The sequence below is a fragment of the Podarcis raffonei genome, chromosome 9 (genome assembly GCF_027172205.1).
Source record: "Podarcis raffonei isolate rPodRaf1 chromosome 9, rPodRaf1.pri, whole genome shotgun sequence".
NCBI classification, from domain to species: Eukaryota; Metazoa; Chordata; class Lepidosauria; order Squamata; family Lacertidae; genus Podarcis; species Podarcis raffonei.
The window spans coordinates 35,735,625-35,754,111 of NC_070610.1; the positions used below are offsets into that span (position 1 = coordinate 35,735,625).

General features: G+C 37.6%; 1 protein-coding gene across 2 annotated transcripts in view; it reads left to right on the forward strand.

Annotated features, from left to right (window-relative positions):
- SH3RF1 (SH3 domain containing ring finger 1) overlaps positions 1–18,487 on the forward strand; it is a 44,807-nt gene that overhangs the window by 2,226 nt on the left and 24,094 nt on the right. The window contains exon 2 of one of the 2 annotated variants that reach the window (XM_053402870.1): positions 715–1,196. In XM_053402870.1, coding sequence (XP_053258845.1) covers positions 816–1,196 — 381 coding nt within the window. In that variant the 5' untranslated portion in view covers positions 715–815. The remainder of the gene's footprint in view (positions 1–714; positions 1,197–18,487) is intronic. The other variant, XM_053402871.1, reaches the window with a different exon arrangement.

An 18,487-nucleotide genomic window follows, 5' to 3' on the forward strand; every position in this document is an offset into this window, starting at 1 on the left:
TACCTTGGGTTAAGGAATTTGCTGCAGGATGAGAACAGAAATCGCTCAGCAGCGGCGCAGCAGCAGTGGGAGGCCCTATTAGCTAAAGTGGTGCTTCAGGTTAAGAACAGTTTCAGGTTAAGAACGGACCTCTGGAACGAATTAAGTACGTAACCAGAGGTACCACTGTATTATTGAATTTCACCACTGACAGGCAATAAACAGAGAACAATTTATCCCGGTGATCAGTATACTTCAGTTAAGTAGTTCACTAATAAGATTGTCTCTTTAGATAAGGGATGAGGAACCCAGGCTCCAGATACTGTTAGACTCCAGCTACCCTTGCCAGTGGTCAGGATGACAGGAGTTGTACCCCAGCAACACCTGGAGGGTCACAGGTTTCCTGCTCCTGCTTTAGACCCACGTGTGGAAAACAATATATTTCATTGTTATAGAAACTACTTTGGTGAGACCAGCTAATATTTAAAAACCAGCCTTATATTCCTGACCCACGTGTTTCTTAACATATCAAAGTGGGAGGGGGGGGGCTAGTTTTCACATTGAACGCAAATACTTCTAAGTGATCCTTGTTTAGAGAAATGTTTCATGGTTTTTAATGCTACCGGTTTGTAAGAACACACGCTCGAAGCAAGATTTCTGGTATTGAAACATCCGTCCTCCATTTCCCATTATTATTAATATTTGTTCTTTTTCTTTCTTTGCAAACAATTTCAGAGAGAAGAGTGAAGAGGCATGGATATAACATGAGTTCCCTAACATGTTCAGAAAGGATATGAATTTTGCAAAAGCTTATTCCTTGGTGAACTAGATAAAAGATGGATGAGTCAGCCTTACTGGATTTGTTGGAGTGTCCTGTCTGCTTAGAACGCCTTGATGCTTCTGCAAAAGTATTGCCTTGTCAACATACATTTTGTAAGCGGTGTCTGTTGGGCATTGTGAGCTCCAGAAACGAGCTTCGATGTCCAGAATGCAGGACGTTAGTAGACTGCAGTGTTGATGAACTTCCCAGTAACATTTTGCTGGTTCGACTACTGGATGGCATCAAGCAGAGGCCCCGGAAACCTGGTGGTGTGGTGAGTTGCACAAATTCATTAAGGGTCCAGACTAGCACTGTTGCTAACTGCATTCCAAAAGACCTGCAGAGTTCTCAAAGTAACCAGCAGCAGAGAGTACAAGCACGGAGTCCTCCTGTTAGGGTAAGTGTCCAATATGTAATTCATGCAAGAGACACACATATTCATTTTGGTGATAGCTGTTGATTTGCTTTAACAATAAAAGATAATTAGGGACCCCAAGGGTCAACCAGTCCAACCCCCTGCAATGTAGGAATCTCAACATAAGACTCATTGAAATGTGATGAGTCAACAGAAGATCATGCAAATGGCTTAGTTGGAAAACCCAGCCTATTAGTCCATTCCTCACTGTAGCTGAAGAAGATGAAGAGACGGAATTTTTTATACCACTGGAGTCTTTCTCCTGCCTATTATCCCTCATGTCTGCCTTCTACCACCAAACAAATGAGAAAGTACTTTGTCCCTTGAGAGTGCTTTTACAGTCTTCTAGAATTATTAAATGTGAATGACTATAATTAATGCTGTTATTAGTGACAGATATGGACTAAAAACCTCCCTGGAAACCTTCCAGCCTTGTAATTTGTGACTGTGTGTGAGTGAGAGGGAGAAATTGAACAAACTTATTTTTAGGCTATAGTCCTAAACTTGATTTCATCTGTTGAACAGGGTTAAGAATAAGATTGAATTGAAAGTATAAAATTTGCATACTAATTACATCTGACATCAATTCCTAATACTATACTTTGTTGATTAGTTATGATCAAGATTTTGCAGTTTTTGTCTGATCTTTCTGACTAGTCCAGAAATTGAAGTTGATGGGTTTCTTCCACTTCCCCATTCCTTGTTTATTTGACCTGTGTAGCTGAGACACTTCAGGTGTGTCTGCTGAGCAGTGCTAAGGAAAGGCCTCACCATCCTGCAGAAAGGAGAGGTGGGGTGTATGTCAGCTTGGGCATTGCTCAGAGGAAGCACTGCAGTGCCTCTGCTGAGCTGCCTAGTCTCTTCTGAAGGAGGAAAGGGTTGATGGTAGGCTTGCAATTTTGGCTCTACAAAGTTAAAGTTCTCCAGGTGTCTTGACCAAACAGTATCCAAACAACCCCTGGCCTTCCTCCTGATGCTGGAGCTGGGGAGGAGAAGAGATAATTGTGCAACCAACTTCTTCAGTTTCAAAACTGAGAGGAAAGGTAGCTGCTGACCCTCCTTAACAAGAGGGTGGTGACACATTTGCAAAAACATTGGAAACTGATTGTGATCAATATGATGTCTTAGAAGCTCCTTTTATAAAGGGCTGTCCACATTTTCCTATTTAAGGCTTTCAAGTTTTCAGTTATTTACAATCTGAGTTATGAGTATTTGCTGCTTCATGTTCTCTGGTAATAATTTTCTGGATTTAGAGGTTTTCAGAATCTTCCCTAGTGTTGCCAAATGAAGTTGTAAGCATTTTTAAAGGCATCTGTCTTTTCACTTGTTTTCTTGGTATTTATTTATGTTGTTGAATGTGTTAGATACCAACCTTAGGAGTTGGATTTATTACAATTCAACCTTGACCCTGTAATTGGAAATACAATTTTATAAGATGATTCACCTAATTTTGCTTTAGCCCAGTGGCAGGTCAGATCAGATTTTCTAAAAGTCTTTATTTCTTATCCAGTGATGCTTGCACATAGAGAGCCTCTGGGTATGGTTTGTGTTCGTTGTGCAGTGATTAAGTGCTTCATCAGTTCTGAAGAATGCATTGTATTTAGACAGAGTAATAGTTCAAGTAGTACAGGGAGAGAACAGAGGCCTTAAGGCATCTAAGCGTTTAAAGTATTTTTCATTTTGTTACTTGACTTTATGATATTCAGAACAAACATGAGAATATCCTATAGCCAAATTACTAATTGAGATGGACTCCCTATAGATATGCAACCAATTGCTGATAGAGGGGTGTGGTCTTCTATGATCTATAAGTGCAGATACCTTTTATCTATTTCACAATAACAGAATATGCCAGACCAAAGCTGGTACTTATGTACTGTTCTGCAATCCCCTTTTCATTGTACTTTTCACTACATTTGATATTTTGTGGGGGGTGGGAATTTGCCTTTTCTAAAAATATGTGAACTTACCAGCCAAGTTCAGAAATTGCGGATAAATCAAGTGGAAGGTTCTTATCTGCTCTCTTTGTTTGAGTCTTTTAAACATATAGACATGTGTGCACACATTTTCAGGCTTGTCTCCACAAGTATGAAGGCTAACATAATTTATCTTTTTTCAAAAGTGAGATTGAATTTTAACAGGCACATTGCTCCCAAGACATCTATGCACACACAGTGTGCTATTTCTTTGAGCCTTATCCTGATCATACATGTGATATGCCAGCACATAGTGTGCTTTCATAACATTTTGTAGGTTTCCTGAAGTTTTAATCCGTTTTTCAAAAATGTTTTTCTGATTTCACTCATTGGCTACAAACAATGACAGGCAAGAGCATCTAGGATGGTTCATTTAATGGAAATTGCTTAGAAGGGTATGTTTTAAGGAATTTCTTTTGTTTTATAACTTTGTTTCTAGGAGGACTAGAGACCTTTTTTTAAAAAAAGGAAACTCAGCGAGCCTGTGGTTCAAGTGAAGGTTTTTGTTAGTTTTTGCAGTTGTCATGGTGCCTGTGGACACCATGTTGGCGACTCCTGAATTAGGACTGCAAGAAAAAGTAGCAACAGTGGGTTGAGATAATATTAACAAATGAACAGACTGAGATTATTTAACAATGTGTCTGTCCTTGGTAGCCAACACACTGTTTCCTAGCCAGCTTCAAGCCGCCAGCTCCCCCCCCAAAAGGTTTCTCATACAGAACAGAGTGGGGGGTTGCCCAACAATTGACTGGATGGGGGCACAGAAGACACTCTGTCTCTGCAACTGGCATGGGGTGAAGCTGACCCCTTATCACAGTGTCATGAATTCAACTTTAATAGGGGTAGGACACCTTTTGAAATGGTGGGAGGTTTCTTGCACCTTCCGTGTGCTGTACCACCCAATATGGCATGAGTGAATCACCCTACTCATCAAGAGGACTAGGAGAAGAAGGGAATAAATATCTTATCTTGTACTAGGCTATAACATCTTGGTTATTTCTGAATGCTTCTAAAACATGGCACAAAGAGGGAGTGATTCCCTTCCTTAGGGTAGGGCAGACTTGTTCACTTACCTCACACTGGCTCTTAAAAGCACTTAAAGCCATGCTAATTTTTTTTTTTGCTGAGCATGTCCTAGTCTCTTGTGAGATGGGCCAAGTCTTTCTTTGTTCCTCAGCTCTTTGTATGTTCAGAAGGGCTGTAGCTCAGCAGAACTCATGGCTTGCTTGCAGAAGGTTCCTGATTCAATTCCTGACATCAGATAGAACTAGGAAAGAAGCTTGGTTTAAATCCTGTGGAGCCAGTCATTGTAGACAATACTCAGCTAGATGGACCATGGTCTAATGTGGCATAAAGACAGCTTCCTATATTCCTTTGACTATGGAAGGGTCATGATCTGTCTGCTGAAAGCAAGAGACCCTTCCACCCTCAAAGTTCAAGGAAAAGATATATTTTTGTTGACAAATGGATACCACTGGGAAGCTATTTCTCTCTCCTGATGATGAGCTGGAAAGCATGTATCTCCCATCCCTACCTGGAGACTGAATCTGGGACCTTCTGCTTACAAAGCAGATGCTCTACCACTGATCTATTACACTTCCACCATAGCTCACTGTCAACCACTTTGACCCTCCAAACACTGGGTGTTAGAATTTCAGTAGTCTTTTTCACTGGGCATAAGATTTCTGAGACTTTGGAAATCAGCTACAGGGAAAACTAGTGACAGCTGCTGTTATGTTGAATTAAATGAATTTAGATGAGTGCTATTGAATCATACAATCTGCTTTATACTCTAAGGAAATACTAAACCATTAAGTGCCCTTTTTAGAAGATGTTACTTCTTTTTATGATTTATTAACGTCTTGTGATAGAGTTTGTGGCTTTTCAAATTGTGCTATGTGGCTTTGTGGTAATCTTTTAACTTTGTTGTAATGGGTTCTGTATTTGAATTTTTGTGTATTGGCATCCATAAGCACAGAAAAGCCACATAATGCAGAGTAGCTTTGTTTGTTGCTTCTCTCATTAACTGCAGTTACAGATTCAGTCTTGTTGAAACGTTTGTCAGCAGTATATAAACTTTAATGATCTTGTTTTGTGGGAGAAAAACTCTGTACTAATTGGATCAATGTATTCAATAATCTACCTAGATTTTTAAAATTGGAATTTTAGCTTTATGTACATATCTTAGCTAGATATATATCTCCCTGGTTCTTAAACCCTCTGTGTGCTCCAGTGCATCCTTGATGCTGCTACAACATCAAGATGTTCCACACCGCCTTTACATAATGTATCATATATACCGTATTTTTTGCACCATAACACTCACTTTTTTCCTCCTAAAAAGTAAGGGGAAATGTCTGTGCGTGTTATGGAGGGAATGCCTACAGGTGGCATGCCTACAGATTTTCCTCCTCTAAAATCTACGTGCGTGTTATGGTCGGGTGCGTGTAATAGAGCGAAAAATACGGTAACTGTTCTCAACATCCAATTCTGTGAAGAAGTTTGAGCAGGAGCTTTGTATGATTGTGGAAGGTCCTGCAGATGTCAAGGACCCATGAGTGGACTGATAAGCTTTTTATGGAAGATATTTTACCATTTTTTTCTGTCTGAGTCCATTATTTATGTAGTCTAAATACATAGATTTTAGTACAGTGGTACATCAGGATGTGAACGGGATCTGTTCCGGAGCCCTGTTTGCATCCTGAATAGAGCCTAAGACGCGTCTGCGTGGGTCGCATTTTGCTGCGCAGGCGCATGACATCAGTTTGACCGTCTGCGCATGCATGAGCAGCGAAACCCGGAAGTAATGCGCTCCGTTACTTCCAGGTCGCCACGGAGTGGAACCCGAAAATACTTATCCTGAAGCATATTTATCCCGAGGTATGACTGTATGAGTTTTTTAAAAAGCTGTAAGTTCTGATTAGCTTTTACTTAATATTATCCATCAGAAACCTACTTATGTGCAAGTAAACCTCTGAACTCAGTGGGATTTACTTCAGTGTAAACATGTATAAGATTGTGCAGATAGAATACAATCCTAAAACTAAACCTCTTTTTAAACCTAAAAAAGATGGCAACTTGAAAAGAACTGATATTACCTTGCTGAAATATTAGTAATGTTCATAAAAAAATAGCTGTGATTTATTTCTTAACTAGAATGGTTGACTAGAAATACTATAATGGGATTGATTTGAAATAGGTTTTCACTATGTTATCAATAGTTTCTATACTGCAGGCTAAACAGCATTTTCTCAGTGCTGTGGATCACCCATGAGTGACATAATGATCATGAAACCTTCTATTGTAGTTTAGACTTAGAGCTTCAGGGCTTAATTTGAGCTGAGACTGCCAAAAGACTACTTCTTTCTCTTTGTGTAGAGACTCATCTGTGCTCTTTTTGCTTTTCTAAGCCAATGAAGAGATAGGCCACAGGAAACAGAATAATGGCTGTTTGGGGGAGATTAGTACATCAGTCTTTAACATGGTTGACCTGAAAACATATCATATCAATTTTTACAAAATTAAGGCTACAGTTCTAAGAATACTTATCAAAGAATAAACCCTATTTATTCCATTCAAGAATTCCAATGGAATTCTTGCTACAGGTGTATTTAGAGTCACATCTCTGTGTTTTATACAGCTTTCCAGGGAAGATTAATACAGAGTAAAGTAGCATCTGACCCTGGAATCAGGATGAAACAATAGTTAGCCCAAGGGAAACAATAGTTACTAACTTATACAGTATCCTTAAGTTAGTAACTACTGTTTTCCTTGGACTTGCAAAAAGCTTGAGTAGTTTACTGGCCAGACAGAAGCAGAAAGGAGGCTATTGTAATCTACTAGGAAATATATGTTGCCATATTCATTACTGGAAATGCAGGTATTCTCTTACTGTATGAAGTAGAGAGAATCTTTGAAGTAGAGAGAATCTGTGCAAGTTCTCTAATTCCAAACATGAAAAGTTTTAAGCTGATTGCATCTTGCTGAAGTACTTAGAGTACTGAAACAGTTTCCTGGAGCTTAATATGTTCTTTTCAAGGAAATAAACTTTGTTCTGTTCTCTTGGTTTCTTCTAGGTGAGCTCATTCTAGTGCAGATATATATGAGACACTCCCTGCACATTCTGTTTCACATAGTTCCTTAAAGCAAGCTTTTAAATAATACTTGTATAGCAGCAGCAGATTTTTTAAGGATAGTAGCCAAATTTATAATTTTGTGAACCATGAATGAGATATACAGCTCTTCTGACTTCTTTAAACAGTGAATACTACTTTTAAAAGGATTAGTCACTTACTTGAATAAAAGAAGACTGATAATCTTGCATGAGGTTTTATTAGTAGAGTATTGTACTAAAGTGTTTTTATTTACAGCTGTCTAGTCCTCTCAACTTTTCAAGCAATTTTACAAAAACACATTGAAGAAAAGTTGGGTACAGTGTAGTTGGTTGTATTTGGAAAAGCCAGAGCATGATGGAATAAAAAATTAAGTAATCTGTAAAATGCTTGTTTTTAAATTTTTGCTCAAGAAATACTATGTTTAGCCCATTTTAATATTGTTGCCCACATCAAGTATGAGATGTTACCAGTAAGGCCAGTTTTTGAATGTGCAGTATTTGATTATGTTACCAACAGGAACAGATATTGCAAGTTAACTTGAAACCAGATTTGATAATACTGTATTTTAATTGGGACACTCTCTGTAGCAATGCCACCATAGCATTGGCTTCTCTTTGAGTCCATGTCTGAACAGCATAGATTCTGTTTATTCTGTATCTGAACTTGTCATTCCCAGGAAAATGTGATTTAAAATGCATACAAGTGATGTGCTCCTGCCAAAAAACATAGCCTGCAAAAACGTTTAGAGAAGACAATAATACGTAAGCAGCATCTTCACCTTATAAGGTCCTGTGGGCAGGGGGCAAGGCAAGTGGAGAAGGCCCCCCCCCCGCCCGGTTCATTCTGGTAGTCTCTCACCTATAGCAATGCCTGCTAGGGAGCAGCTCTTCCTCATAAGGATTCCAGGCTGGTGCAAAGCTTGCCCAACATACTCTGCGCTGTGGTCATAATTCGTTTGGTAGTCTTTAAGACAAAGCTCCTTTATTTTGTGTAGGAGCAAGAGCCTGTTCTAATTTCTTTATAAATTGGCAACAAATCTCTTTGCTCTCCAGAGAATTAGAAGGAAGAGCATGTCTAATGCATATTTAAATTTAAACAAGTAAAATGAATTGAAAGTAGGTTTCTAGATTTTTTATATATTTGTGAGAATACTTTTATTGTACAAGCACTGCACAAATGATTAATATTTACTTAAACCTTTGGAAATTAATGTAACTCCTATAGTGGGAAGTTTAGATAAATGACTTGCTTTGTCTAGGTAGACCAGGCATCCCCAAACTCAGCCCTCTAGCTGTTTTGGGACTACAATTCTCATCATCCCTGACCACTGGTCCTGTTATCTATGGATGATGGGAGATGTAGTCCCAAAACATCTAGAGGGCCAAGTTTGGGAATGCCTGAGCTAGACCATTTCAAAGATCTAGGCTCTATTTGGTCATTTAAGTACTGGGTGTGTTCAGTATTTTTTATCTGCTACGTTTCTAAACTTCAGTCCATGGTTGTCATTACAGTTTTGTTGTTGTTGTTTTTTCTTTATAAAAAAAAGGACAGTTATGTTATCTGGGTTGAGGAAAGGGGTATTATGAAAACACTAGTGTGGTTCAGAAAAGCAGTAACTTCACTTGCTGATACCTGTAATTGAATAATCACTCCATACACTTCAGTGCTTTTCAGCTAACTCTGGGACCTGCCTGGTCAATAATATACTACTAATGGCTGGTGCATACTGAGTCTATGATTTTCTGAGATGCTGGGATTTTCTGGGCCTAGTACAATATGTCTATTGGGCCCTCTCTACCATTCACAAAAGAGGTACAAATTTGCATAAAATTTGCCTATGTCTTGGGTGATTTGCAAATTTATATATTCTTTTGCAGATGAAGTAGAAGGTACAAAAACAACAACAATTTTGCATGCATTCACTGTGAACCTGTTGTTCAGCTTCTGCATCCCTGTTACTTTCTTTTGACTGCATATCTTCATGCACTGATGACAGAAAACTGATGACAGAAAATTAAATAGTGAGGGCAGAGATGAGAAGGTATATTCAGGACATCATTGATTCATACAGCCAGGCAGATTGTTACAGAAATGTTTTTTAGATACTGTAAAGATTTCTCTGTTTTAAAGATGTCTCTGTAGACATTTATAGCATTTAACTTAATAAAGTTTTTTAAAATTCCATGGAGGAAATAGCTCTATAGCAAGTCTTTACCTTTATCTGCTGTCTATTCCCTAACTTGTAACTGTCTGGAAAATGAAATCAGACTTTAGTAGGAAAAAAGCATACAGAAATTAACCATAACTTCAAGCTGCACAGGCAAAGAAATCCATGGTCTGTATACCCTTTTTTGTGCGCATTGTATGTAATTCAATAATTTACCAAACCTTTTGTGTGCTAATAAAATTGCCATTAAGAGCTAACTTAAATTCTCTTTTGTTGGATATGAAAATATTTTTTTACAGAGCTTCTTATAGTTTTTCAGAAATATTACAGTCATGAATGAGCAGGTTGTTAAATTAAATATTCCCTTTACATGACAGTTTTAATTGTTTAATTTGGATTATGATGAAGCCTAACAGATTTTGCTTGCAGGTGGAACAGCAACATTTGGGCTAATTAAGAAACATTTTTTACCATATTGACTATCACACATTATCTTTTCATTACCAAATTTTGCATTCTGGCATCTCCCAAGGCAGCAGGTTTTCTCCAAAGTCTAAAACCCTAAGGGAGCTGCCTTAACCAACAGCTTTAGTTGTTATAGACTACATACGAGTTTATATTTAAAACAGCTTAATCAAAAAGCTCTGTAATACATAATAAAACTCAATAAAATATATAACATTTGCAAACCTATTAAAACAAGTATACATTAAAATATTTAGCCTTAAAACACAGATAAAATTAGTAAAACTTTTAAAACAAGTATAAGTATCTATTAATTGGTCAGGGGTTATATTCTCTAGGTTTGGCTTTTCTCCCTTTCATTAGTAGACAGAAATTGTTGGATACCATCTCTTGTGTATATATAGAATTGATTCTGTACATGTGGTACCTTAAGAAACACCTGTAAGTGCTGTTTAGAAGTTTTCACAAGTGTATTAGCAAAATACACAGAGTAGTTTTCCTAGTCGGGCAAGTCAAATACTGACTAGTTGGTACTCTTGCCCCACCCTGCAGATACTGCAGGCAGCAATGTATGACATCTAACACTAGTACATATTTGTCCTTGATTGTCCTGCCAGAAGAAGATGAAACCTCATTTGCTTGTACAGTGATACCCACTTCCTGAAAAGTAGAAAAATGCAAGAGGAAAAAATAAGGCAATAATTAGTTGAATTGTGTTTCAAAAGGATGAATGGCATTCCAAAAGGAAACAAAGTAGGTGGAGGTGCAAAGGTCATTTCAACTCTGGACAGTAGCAGTTATTGTCTGTAGAATAGTAAAGGCCAGTGAGAAAAAATTTGCTTGTGTTCTGAAAAAAGGTCCTTTATTGTCACTTAATAAATTTCCCTTAAAAGACAACAAAAACTACTCAAGTCACTTCTAAATTTAAAAAGCGAATGCATACAATTTCTGTCTTTAAAGCCATGTAATGGGTGGTTTTGAAATGTAAACCAAGCTTTTATATCAAGTGATCAGAAGAAGCTATAATTTGTTGCATATTTCATCTTTATAACTAATGGCAGCTCAGTTACATTTGCCAATGGAGACTTGATTTCCCAGTCACTGATCTTTCATATGTTAATGTGCAGGCAGTATGTAATATTTGTTTTCAGTACCAGAACTCAACTGAGCTCAGAATCCTTCCACAACCTGCCCTCTCAGGTTATTACATTATAATTGAGATGTATGCATGTCATTTTGCAAGAAGTTAGAAGTTCTTGCTAATCACAAATGGGAGTCCGAAATCTTTGCTGAATCTGCTTAGAGAGATCTTTCAGTAGATTCTGATCTACTTCTTCTCACCTCTGATTTAAAGCTTTCTCAAAGCAGCATATCTCACTGCATACCCAGAAGAATTTAGATAAGAGCTGGAGCACACAACCTGCAAGTCACATGTGGCCCACACAACCTCTTTTTGGTAGCCCTCAGCAACATTCAAGAAAAAAATCATATTAAAGCCTTAAATATTTATTCTTTGTGTCATGTGTTGTTAATGAAATCACATACATATGTTTGTGTATTAAATTTGTTTAAAAATTAAATCTATTAGGTCTATTTATTGTGTATTTAATTTTATATATATATATATATATATAAAAAATTAACTATAGGGACGCGGGTGGGGCTGTGGTCATGTGGCCGATCAGAAGGTCGGTGGTTCAAATCCCCGCGACGGGGTGAGCTCCCGTTGTTCAGTCCCAGCTCCTGCCCACCTAGCAATTCGAAAGCACGTCAAAGTACAAGTAGATAAATAGGTACTGCTCTGGTGGGAAGGTAAACGACGTTTCCGTGCGTTGCTCTGGTTCGCCAGAAGCGGCTTAGTCATGCTGGCCACATGACCTAGAAGCTGTCTGCGGACAAACGCTGGCTCCTTCAGCCTATAGAGCAAGATGAGCACCACAACCCCAGAGTCGTCCGTGACTGGACCTAACGGTCAGGGGTACCTTTACCCGTACCTTATAATTAACTATGTTGTGTATATTAAATAATACTGAATATATGACAAGCACTTTAATTTACGATACAGAAATTTAATTCATTGTGTGGCCCATGGATTCTGTGTCGAAGTACTCTTGCCGCCCACTTGGTATGAAAAGTTGGACCATCCATCTCTGCATATAGCAGTTCCTCTACCGGATCATTTTTCAGACTTGAAGAGCTTTAAAAAAAGTGTGTAGACTTTGATGAATGTGACAAACGTTTTTCAGGCATGCACAAACCATTGTGTGCACCACTTGTTTTACTGTGGCTAATACAGGCATAGGCAAACTCGGCCCTCCAGATGTTTTGGGACTCCCCTCATCCCTAGCTAACAGGACCAGTGGTCAGGGATGATGGAAATTGTAGTCTCAAAACATCTGGAGGGCCGAGTTTGCCTATGCCTGGGCTAATATAATTAAAGTTGCACAACTTAAAGTATTGAGAGTGTTCTGTAAGAAAGGCAGTAGAATCTCCCCAAACTCAGTCTGAGCCTCAGAGATGCTCAACATAACAAGGATGAACATCAACCAGCTTTGGTGAATTTTTATTTGAGTGTTGTGCTGCTGCTGTTTAGTTTTTTAGGGGATTATTATTTTAATATTGCTGTAACGTTGTAACTTTTTATTGGCTGTAGGTTTCAGTGTTATAAGGTGCCTTAGATATTTTTTAAAAGCCAAAGCATGCTGAAAATATTCTTTTTCTGCCAGCAATATATATTTCTTTCATTGAACTTTAATGTTTTCTTCCTAAAGCTATGATAAATTGACAAGTTCATATTCTGTTTGTTTCAACATCTGGATGCCACATTGTATCCATTTTTTGCCAGCAACACTCACAAACATATGGAGGAAACTAGTAACTTCACAATGGTAAAAGAGGCTATGGAACTTCTGGCTGCCTTTTCCTTTGCATCATTTACAGGGGAAATTTAATTAGCTCTTAAACTTTTAGATTTTTTTTGTTTACAGTTTGATTGAATAACACAACTCCTCTTGGGAATAGCAAAGCTTATGAATTAACAAAAACATCAAGGAAAATGCAAAACAAGGTTTGCTTGAATACATGCATAAAATAATTTGGTAACAAATATATACCAGTACTTTAAAAAGAAGCCCTATGCATATCTCTGAGTAAAGTGATACTTACTCTTGGGTAAATGTATATAGGATTGCAGTAAAATACTTATGAAGAGAATCTGGGTTATTTTTCATTTCAAAAGAAAAAAAGCAAAGGTAGTTGTTTGTGTCTGTAAGAAAAAAACCCCCTCCATAATCCACAGTTGGGTGATATGCTTATTTGGACCAACCAAAGTGTTACAAAATAATGCAATCTGGAACTCTTAATCATGCAGGAAAAACAAGAGTATTAGATTTAATGTTGTAGCTATGATGTCGTCTTGCAGCTTTAATTGAGTTGAGAGCTTAACCATAGACAATGTTTCCCAAATCTTAAAATTCTATTCTTGGATAGTAGGAGGACTTTTATTTTTCCCCTCATTTTGCTGCAGTCTGGAATTGTGCCACTGTTAGAAGGGCAGTCTAGTCCATAGTATTTCTTCCTGGTTCATAATATCCAACAAGACTATCATAAGATCAAAGATTGATTATCTACATAACAAGGGTGTAATAATTTTATTTCACTACTTTTATCCTGCTAGTAGTTTCAGACTGAAGTGAACTTGACTGTGGGATTAGCAGATACCGTATTTTAAGACTAGCTGGAACATTATACCAGTTACTAGATTGAGGTAGGTAACCATGTTGGTCTGATGCAGTCGAAATAAATTAAAAAATAACAAAAATTGTCCAGTAGCGCCTTAGAGACTTCATTGGTCTCTAAGGTGCTACTGGACTATTATTTTTTATTTTATTATACCAGTTTGTTCTTTTGTCCAAAAACCAAACAAACTTCATTCTGAATATATAATATCCAGGAAAAAAGCTGGATGCAATGTTGTAGCTTACGTGCTCTTAATTCTCCTTTTGCTTTGATCTTAGAATTGTCATTCCAATAGGGGAAGTTAATTACCCATTCTTTCCATTCCTTTCTTCTGTTCAGCCTTTCTCTGTTGTGCTTGTGAGGGCCTTAGCTTTGACCTGTACAAATATTTTCCTACCTAAATATGCTGCATTCATAGTGAACTTTTAGTGGGATCTTTTCATATGTATGTTCCTATATGGCTTCCAGTATCTAGGAAAGTTTCCTTTCAATTTTGATACTGATTCATTGTGTTGAAAACTAGTCATGGTCAAACCTGCTAATCTATGAATTCCTGGGCATCAAATGTAGTTTGAGAGTGATTTTAAATTTTAATACAATCTTGTCAAGCTATTGCTACACATGTCCCACATTGGCCATGACACTATAAACTCTTATCCTAGCAAGTATAAAGTATGACTTCCTATTAGGCATTTCACTCTTTTATGTGGTTCCAGCAATGCTTCAAGGTCATTCACGGAAGTATTATTTTCACTGGCTCCTAAAGAGCAAGGGATAAAAATGTAAGTTAAGATTGCTGGCTGGTATTTATAGTCCTAAACAATATAGTCTCCAGTTTAACACCATGGAATAAAAATGATAAAATCAAACTGAAAGAGGGCTAAGAGCTTATAAATTGCAGCTTTGTATTCAGGACGAAGTCTTTTTTGGCTACTCGATAAATTTGCCTGCTCTTCAGTGGAGAGTGGGGATGAGGTACCATATCTTGTTTCATTTTTTTAAAAAATAATTTTTATTAAAGATTTTCATGGTTCACAAAAAATGTGCATTGTCTTTTTTTCAGGTCGTATAGTCCTTTTTTACATTTGATGTGAAACATTATACAGAATAAGGTGGGGGCGGAAGAAGAGTGGGAGAGAGAAGGGGGAGAGGAGATTGGGGTGGTAATATTTAGTATGTTTGTGACGAGTTATGCCAGTGTCACTTGAGTAGGTTCTCTATTCATTTTATATGTGTATGTACACACACACACATACATACATGTATGTATGTATGTATGCATGCATATGCATATGCATACACACAAACATACATTTTAGTGAGAGAAGTTGGGGTGCTCAGGGCGTGGTTGGTTATCTTTAGTTGGCTGCAGTGAGGTTTGTTCGTGGGGGGAGGTTGTTGGGTAAGTTCAGCCCATATTGATTCAAATGCTGTTGGTAGGTTCTTGTTGGGCTGTGTATGTAATAAAGGGGAGCCATACTTGAGTGAAGGCATCTTCTTCTATTTGTCCCTGTTTCAGTTTCAGTCTATTGGTTAATTTTTGTAATAAGTCCGTTTTCCATATAGTTTGATACCATTGATCCGTGTTTACTTCTGACAGGTCTCTCCAGTGTCTGGCTATGATGTTTCTGGCTGCTGAGAGTAGGTGGGTTTTGAGCTCTTTATAGTGTGTGGGGGCATTATTATCTTGGAAGATGCTTAATAGGGCCAATGGATTTATTCTGCTACCATATTTACTCAAATCTAATGTGCCATCAAATTGAATGCGCACCTCAATATTTATTACGATGGATGATTTTTCAAAACTTTGAAACAAAAAAAAAGTATTTAATGCGCCATCAAATGTAGTGCACACCCTAATTTTCGTGACATAATTTGGCCAAAAAATGTGCATATTACATTTGAGTAAATACAATAGGTGGATACCATCCAGAGACATTGTTTGCTTTTAATATATAAAAGATTCTAGGTTTCAGCAGATGAGCATTGTGTACTTTTTGTTGTTGGTTTTAAACCAGATATTTCCATCTGTTCTTTTTAGCAGGACAAACTAAGGATGCTTTCTAAGTTTTTGCTGATAAAAACGGTGAAAGTTGGGCCAGCGGATATAGTATGATATAGTATGAAACATAATATTTGTGTTTTTAAAAAAGCACAAGGGATAGATTTTTCCAAACTGTATTTTACCATACTGTATAAGGCTACATAGTACTTTTATTTTCAGTAGCTCTCAAAATAAGTGACATAGCAATTCATTATATTTTTCTTAAATATTTATTATATTTTTATTAGAGGTGGGTGCAACCCTCTGCTTCCATATAGAAAAAAAGGTTTGAAGGATTAGGAATTCCCATGCTGGTCTCCCAAACATTTTGAATCTATGTTTTGGATGTCTTCAGCTCGGCTAGGTAGAGAACTTACCATGCATTTACCACAGTGTTCCATTATGTAGTTGGTTGTGGTGGACATAAGCCCAAACTCCTTGTGCCAGCATGACATGATAACACATTGTCATAACAGATTTGTGTGTTTACCGCTGCATTGGTTAGCCACAGTTGTTAAAATATATTGTGTGTGATAATTTTACATTTTGGTAAATCTACTCATAACGAAAACACCTCTAACCTATGCTCTGCATAAGGCACAAGCATTATTTCTATTTTCTGCCGTGATTATTCATCCTTTTGTGCTCTATTTAATAATAGACAAGTTAATATTTTAGTTAAAAATAGTTGCTTTAAGAGGCCAACCAGGTGTTTTCAAGAATAATTTCACAACCAATCTTTAAAGAGAGCTTTATTTCAGGGACTGTGTTCCATGCAGCATGGAAATTCAAATAAAAGCAAATAATGAATGCAGCTTTCCAGCTGCAGTATGCATGTGGATTATTACATGTGCATATAAGGAAGGGGTAGTTCAAATTAGCACACTTTCTGGTTCTGTAAAAGTACTATAAAATGAAAGGACATTGTAATTGTATTTTATTCACTGTATTGGTGAAAACTAATTGGTAGCTGTTTTTCCTACACCTAATCCTACTGACCTTTTTAATATTTTGGAAGATCCACAGAGCTATAGGCCATAATCCCTAGCATGCATTAGAAGTAAGCCACATAGGTTGGGAAATGGAACTTTATTTTGGCCAAAAGAAAGTGGAGTGGAAGGGGTTTCTGTCTATTGAGCCATATTTTGGAGAGTTATGGCTGAGGGATATGCCATGTTGGGTTTTGGGCTCATCCTGCATTTCTGCCATGTATACGATCTGTGGCCTTGTGCAAGTCTTCACCTAATATAGTCTAGTGTTAGGGCAACAGAGCCAGATTGTTTTCAGCATCTGATATTCAGAAGTATGCAGTCTCTGTCCATTTAGATCCTGGATCATATGGAGGGGCTTGGTTAAGTGGAGCAGTTAGGGGCAGCTTTGCATGGGTGGAATTGAAGAAATTTGTGATGAGAGGGGAGGACTTGCAGTACCCACACTTTGAAAGTACCAGCCCCCATTAAGTACCAGCACATGTCAAATAACTGAATTTCTAAATAATTTAAAATGCTTTATAGATTACACATCAAATATATGAAGCTGCCTTTATACTGGCTCAGACCATTGGTCCATCTAGCCAAGCACAATAAACGGGCCTTTTAATGAGCTCTCTGCTTTACCATGCAGAGTGGGGAGCCAAGATATAAAAAGTGCAGAAAAAAGCATAGAAAAGGAGCATAAAAGATGTGGGGTGGGAAATTTATTAGAGTTTTGAGATGCTGAATGACAAGCTGTAGAGTAATCACATTTTTACATAAAATACATAAACAGAAATACTATCTGCAATTGCTTCTCCTTGAAGCAATAAAATGAGATGTGGAATAACAACAGATAATTTCACTGAAAACCTGAAGTGTGGTGTTATGCACACATGCTATAGATATTAAAATTATTAGAGGCACTTTTGGTACAAGGGTGATGTGCACAGTAAGAGTTTAAAGAACATCAAAGGAAAGTGGAGAACATGCAGCTGCTATAAGCACTGAAGTACTGGTTTCCTTTTTCCCCCACCCCAGACCTCTTGGTCTTGGTGGAACTCTTAAGTGGTAGACTGATCTGGGGATAAATGGTTGGTGATAGTTTGTGGCTTTTTCAGCAAAAGAGCTGCCTTGGAATTTACTTCAAAAATAAAACTCATTCAAAGCAGTCGTGGCTAGTAGCCATTGTTTGTGCAGGGATAATATAGTTTGGATAATATTGTCATGTATTAAACTGCTTTTCCTTAGAAATAACTCATGGGGTAAAACTATAGCTACACATTGGTGCATCCCTCTCACTGCTCTACAATAACTTTAGCCTTCCTTTCATGGCTAGTCAAATGAAACAGAGACAGAATGAAACGTAAACACTAACAGCAAATATTCAAGGACCTGTAAAGTAACCAAAAGCTGCTGAGCATGGGGAGGGGGGGAGGTGTCAAGGATTTAGGAAGCTGGTTCAAAAGGCCAAAGATCCCCAGCTGTGATCTTGCTCTCACCCAGAGAATCTGAGAACCATGTGAAGACAGTGTCCTGGTGGCCTCTGAATATATTGCACCCAAAAGAATAATCCAAGCCAATTGCTCTGGTTTTAGCTTACATGTACTGGAATGAAGAAGTATTTCCTTTATTTCACTTCTGTATAATTTAACCATTTCTTCTTGTTATTTGTGGCTGGGGTAGAGCTTAGTTCTACTGAAAATTACACTGTAGAATCAATTGTATTTAATGCATGTCACTATTAAAGATTACTGCATTCATACTAACTATACTTTAACTGGAATTGTAAAGGGG